The 6201-nt window shown below is 43.8% G+C and overlaps 1 protein-coding gene across 1 annotated transcript in view; it reads right to left on the bottom strand.

Annotated features, from left to right (window-relative positions):
* The window catches only part of fosl2 (FOS like 2, AP-1 transcription factor subunit), a 26504-nt gene extending 20892 nt beyond the window's left edge, over positions 1–5612 (bottom strand). Inside the window, 8 exon segments of the mRNA XM_036132822.1 lie at positions 26–81; positions 84–101; positions 104–200; positions 2257–2364; positions 2470–2528; positions 2531–2627; positions 2629–2721; positions 4982–5612. Of these exon segments, the coding sequence (XP_035988715.1) occupies positions 26–81; positions 84–101; positions 104–200; positions 2257–2364; positions 2470–2528; positions 2531–2627; positions 2629–2721; positions 4982–5110 (657 nt within the window). The 5' untranslated portion in view covers positions 5111–5612.
* Positions 5613–6201: the final 589 nt, after the last annotated feature.

Genomic DNA, 6201 nt, shown 5'->3' with positions numbered 1-6201 from the left:
GCATGGTGAGCTGCAGCCGGGTTGCACGATGCTGCTGCTGCTGCTGCTGCTGGGACTGGGACTGATGGTGGCGCTCCTCATGGGCAGCTTGCACACAGGGTGTGGGCGACCAGCATGAACTCTAGCTTGTCTTTCTCCTTCTGCAGGTTCTCGATCTCCTTCTGCAGGTCAGCCTTCTCCTCCTCCAGCTTCTCGGTCTCCTGTTCAGAGAGAAACGTGACATCAGCTCGGATGTTATGGCACAACAGGAAGAAAATGCACTAATAAAAAAATTATTACATTTACAAATATATGGATAACTTTTTTGTTTGAATACATTTTTGAAAAGAAGTGTGTATATCTATCTATCTATCTATCTATCTATCTATCTATATATATATATATATATATATATATATATATATATATATATATATATATATATATATATATATATAGATTTATATATATACTTTTTATTATTCATTATGTCTATTTTATACACTGTTCCTTTTCATGTACAACTGCAATGAATATTTCTCAACATTCTCGGTTATTTCTTCAGATACAGATGCAAACATTTTTTTATTAATATATTTACATCTTACACACACACACACACACACATACACACACACACACACACACACACACACACACACACTGTATTTTAGTTCCCTTTTTGGTTTAATCATTCCATTTCAATATAGTGTAATTCATTTGTGTTCCACTGCTGATGTTTTATGCATTATATTAATTATTTATTTATGTAAATATGTATTTTTTTTGAATGAAAACTGCTCTCTATATTTATAAAAGTATGTTTTTTATTTGTTATATTTTTAAAAATTTCCATGTTAAAAGGCAATATATTGTAATTTTTTTGGCTTTTGATTCTTACTATTTTGTTTTTAATTTTCCTGTATTGTTATTTATTTAAGTATTGTTGTAGACTTATTTATTTTTATTCAGTTTGTTTATTTTGTATATTTAAATAGACAGATTTGCTTTCGTTTATATATTTTTTTTACTATTTCTCCCTCTTTTTCCTTTTATTGTTGGCTCAGTTACTGATGCATATTATATTTCTGTGTTATTATTTTTACCCTTTATTTAACATTCTTATATTCAGCAAGTCTATTCTTTAGCTCACAACCTATGTTTCATGTTTTTAATTGTTTGACTTATTTATTCTTCTTTTTATTTAACACATTAGAATACACACACACACACACACACACACACACTTTATAATTTTTTAAAATTCCATTTAGATTTTTGTCCCTAATCTTTTTTAGCGGTAGCTAGCTTCTGCTATGAGCCACGGCTGATTTATGGGCAGAATTGGTCCAGTCTGAATTTGACAGTGACTATATAGAAATGAAAGAGAGTGAAGGCAGTAATAAGCAGCACCAACGTAGAGCATCCTTTGTTTAGACATTTGGAGACAAAACTATCATAAATCTGTGCAATGTCTTTTTATTCATTCAACAGAGCCCCCAGACTGTTTCTGTGATTTCCTAATGAGCCAAAAGAGGGCAGTGTTGATCTGCTTCAGATTTTTATTGTTTGTTGTCATGAGACCTTAGGGGCCCACACCATGCAACCTGTTAGCAGTCCGCCTCACCCTGAGGGTTGCTTAACCGGGGGGATGCCATCTTCCTCAACGGTTTGACAGAAATGTGTCAAATAACACCGCAAAGAAAAGGGGGAACTGCTTTAGAACGTCACACCGACAGAAAACGCTGCGGACTTTGACTCTTGTGCAATGGTATCAGGAAGTCATTCATAAAGCCTGACGTGAGTCTCAAAAGTAAATATTTCTGCTAGATTTCCCTGGAAAGCTTATATTTCCGGAGGAGTGAAAAAAAAAAAAATCAGGTGTGAGAATTTTTTTTTTTTTTGGTTTCGTTGCAAGATGTTTGAAATGTATCTCTTTACGCCCAAAGGCTTGTGTCTGCAGCCAGTTCCACTCCAGGTTTTCTTCCTCCTAGATGGCCTGACAAGCTCAGCCTCTCTTTAATTCCCCTAATTAGTCCATTTAGGTGCCGTTACTGTCTGCCTACGAGACAGCCCAACCTCTGTCTGCAGGCGGCGCGAGACAAAAAGCTTTTCAACGCCTGTCATCTCTTCAGTCAGAGCCTGCACTTAAAGAGTCAAACCAGTCTGGCGAGGTTGCAAAAGCAGGAGTGGAGTTCGGGCTTCTCTTCCGAAACGTCTGGGCCACATGCCCCGACAAATAATTCTGCGCACTGATCATCTGGATGCGACGCTCACCCCCTGCAGCATCTCCGTCAGCTCCCGTCTGCGGTTTCTGCACTTGGCTGCGGCCAGCTTGTTCCTCTCCCGCCTCACCCTCCTTTTCTCCTCTTCCTCCGGGGTCAGCTGCGTTCACGAGTAAAAAGAAAGAAAGAACGAAAAACATTTAAAATAGGTCGTTGGATCCAGTAGACAGTGCGACTGTTAAATAAAACCTTCAGGCCGCCTCACCTGTTCCTCCCTCTTACGGCGTCTGAGGTCGCCGGTGGAGCGGATGACCCCGGGCCGGCCAGCGTGTTGTGAGCCAGCAGCCCCGGCCCGTTGGTCAGGTGATGCCCGTACGGGTGGGAGCGGGAGTACGGGTTGGACATGGAGGTGATGACGGTCGGGCTGCACCATCCACTGCAGGTCTTGGCTGGTTGTGATTGCATTGATTGTGGGGATGAAGGCACTGTTGGAGCCAGGCATGTCAACCCTGTACTTCTACAGAGAGAGAGAGAGAAGAAGAAAAAAAAAGAGTGGTGAACAAAAATGTCACTATATTTGGACAAAGCTCGTCTTCACTTCCAAAGGATGCGTCCTAATTTCTCCGCGCATCTCGTCTTATAAATTTGCTGGAAGCACAAATGTGACCGACGCCTCCTGCTGTTATTAAATTCGCACATTTTCTCATGTTTAAAAGCTTCTAGTAATGATTCAATCCACGTCGACTGTAACCCCCAGAGTGGAACGGTGACACATGCGGTGAATCATGTGGGAAAGCCCAAAGGTGTCCAGCGCATCTCGTCGTTCTACAAAAAAGGCACGACGATGATGATGAGACCGTTTCAGGGAAGCGTCTGCTCCCTGAAACGGGGGCCCGGTCTGCTGCACATCTGGAGGTTAGGGGAGGATTCGTTGGAAGGAAAAATGCAATCATTTGTGGAAAACTTTTAAGCCCAGAACAGGCGCCGATCTCATCCATGGAGGTGTCTACGACGGTATCGAGGGCAGTTTCCACCCCTGGCCAAGCCAAGCGCTCATCAACAGAATATTTTTATGAAGAGGAATTTAAAAAAAAAGAGAATGAGCACATAGTTGAAAAAGTTGTTTTTTATTTGATAATTAATCAAGCTGCTCATTTTTATGATGTGCAACTTTTGAGTGTCCTTCCTTTATAAAATACAACAATGGCACTTAACTGGAAATTCATTTTGGATGTTTGATGTGTTTTTTTTTTCCTTTTTCCTGTGTGCCACGTCAAAATGATCAGATTAGTCCCCATCTGGCTGGTCACCCGTTCAAAGCTTTCTGGACTCGCCCCTGTCTCACAATGAAGTCCAACTGAAGATGCAGCTGGGGGTTTTGTTAGGTGTCTACGTTACATACACACTTTGACACTTTTCCGAGCAGATCAGCGCTCCTCCACAGATGGAGAACCCGTCAGCTGCGCGTAATTTACGCACGTCCCGCGTCTTCCCCCCCATGTTATTCCCGACTTTCCGTCGGATATCCCGGCAGTCTATTGGAACTTTGTTTGTAATAATGAGTCACTGTGTACGAGATTCGTCCAGCACGTGTGAACACAGCTCAGTTCCAGTAAAAAAGGGGGGGAGGCAGCCAACTGGAACAAGCCGGGAATTCTTATGTAGGCATTTGCGACGGAGAGAGAGAAAAATTCCTGTTAAGCAATAAAACAAGCCCGGATGGATAAACTTCGCTGCAGAGAAATTCCTTGGAGTCATTACCAGAAATGCCTGGACAGTGATAAAATATGCAATTGCTCCAATAAACACAGAAACAGGAGGCCATGTAATGGGAAACAGGCAGTGATTGATTACAGGGCGATAGATGCGGGCCAAAAGTCGTTTACTGTAAGGTTGCGTGAGCCTGACGCCACTTTTCCACAGAAGTGCAACAGAGGTAAGACCGGGCAGTGGGGAAATAACATGCTTAGTACTGGCTTTTGGATCCTGTTTTTATTCAGAAACGCACAAACACACTGCTGTGTTGAGTTAATTCCCAGATCCCGTTGTCTTTGTTTTTTTTTTGTTTTTTTAAGCGACCCACTGACTGGCATTTCCTCGGTAAGGAAGCGTTTGCAGGCTTTTGATCGTCCTATTTGTGTGAGCGGCTTCCCGCTGGAAGGAAATGTGCCATGTGCGGCCGGAGAGCCCGTCGCATCTAATCAGACAATCTAGACACGAATATAACAAGAATAAATAATAAATATTCGACATTCGACGGTCCCCAATCAGAATCTGCTACAACCGCAAGCAAAAACAAAACAGCAAAGCTGCTTTTTTTTAAGAGCGTCTCTCCATGAATTTACTCGGCGCCGCACGCGCCTGTTGCATCCAGTACGCGCTTTATCTCCGCTCCGCTCAGGGTCTGCCTGTTCTCCAAAGATAAAACGCGTAAAAATGGATCTCAACCCGGCCAGACGACACGAGGGGAGCCGCAGATTTACAGACGGAACTGAATGGATGTCATCTGGAAATCAGAGGCTCGAATCCACGTCGGTCTGAAGAGAAATTAAATCGCATGAAACGCTCTGTTATAGATAATACACGCTTTGTCTGCGTGCGTAAAATCCCGATTTTCCGCCGACAGACCCGCGCGTAAGATCACATTTTCCAACATAATTTTTTTTAAACCATCTGTTCAGTCATCAATATGGCGATTTATTATTTACAAGCGCTTAATAATTGTAATAATAAATGCGTTCCTAGAGGGCGCCTGCAGCTGCTGCGTTTTCTCTCACCTGGTAGTTTGAGGTAGAGATCGGACTGCCGATCGTGCTGCTGCCGCTTGTGAAGGACTCTGGCTGGGCCGGAGATGTGCTGCTGCCGCGGGACGAGGTGTCGTAGTTCCCGGAGTAGTCCTGGTACATGATCCGGGAGAGAGGAAGATTTCAGGGGACTGTCAAGAGCTCTGGAGCTTTTTTTTTTTTCCCTGATTTTTTTTCTCTCCTCTCTTTCTCTCTCTCACACACAAATTCCCCCCGCAGTAAAAAGGCACCAGCAAGGAAAAAAAAAAAAGAATCCTCTGTTTGGAGATGTTCAGGTATCCAAGAACGAGTTGGCAAAGTGCAATTACTACACCTGATCTAAAACATCTTACAGATATTGCAGGTTGCGCCAGGTAGCCCTGAGAGTAAACTATGTACTTTTTGTGCTTTCAGGTAGACTAGGCTATCAAGGATCCTCTCGGGTGCGCAAACTTTAGCCTGAAGTCAGCAGTCAGAGTGACTCAGGCAGGTTTTTTAATCTTCTGAATATTTTCCGCCGCCTTGCCTACTTACTCTGCTCTGAGCTCTCTCTGCCGCTCACGGAACACCTCGAACTTTTTTTTTTTTTTCTTTCCCTTTTCACCCCACTTCCTAGAGATGACTCACTTCAATGGCACTAAGAAGAAGCGCGACGGCTTTTCAACACCAACGAAACGGCTGACGTCACGGCGGGGCGTTGCCAACGTTCAGAAAGGGGGAGGGGTTCCTCTCCTCTCTCCTCTCTCCTCTCTCCTCTTGTCTTCTGGATCTGCGCAAAGAGAGCGGAGCTCGTTTTTCTGCCGCCGGACACCAGAGACCAAAGATCCGAAGCCCGGTTTACGGTCAAAAGCAAAGGGGTTTATTTTTGGTGCCGGTGGACGTCAGTGATCTACTGTGGATTTCACCGTTTCTGTCTCACTTTCTTCGGCCCATTGACGCAGGTTTCCTAAAATGGGCAGTTGCGTCAGAGAGCGCGTGTGGGTTTCCTTGGTAAAAAAAAAAAAAAAAAAAAAAAAAAAAAAGAACAGAACAGAAAAGAAGAAGGCGTCAGACACCGGAGGGATTCCCTCCCCTTCCAGCTGCAGTCCGTCGGACCCGGAGCTCTCAGAAAGCGCCCCGGACGCCCGGGGTCCGGTTTCGGTCCCTCATTTGCGAAAACTTTCAAACGGTGCCAACTTTAAAGCCGCTGTGAGCTTTCTGAAGTCCTGACAGGT

This window comes from Fundulus heteroclitus, unplaced genomic scaffold (assembly GCF_011125445.2).
Source record: "Fundulus heteroclitus isolate FHET01 unplaced genomic scaffold, MU-UCD_Fhet_4.1 scaffold_55, whole genome shotgun sequence".
Classification (NCBI taxonomy): Eukaryota; Metazoa; Chordata; class Actinopteri; order Cyprinodontiformes; family Fundulidae; genus Fundulus; species Fundulus heteroclitus.
Note: the sequence above shows the minus strand (reverse complement) of the source record. Positions and strands in the feature narration are given on the sequence as shown.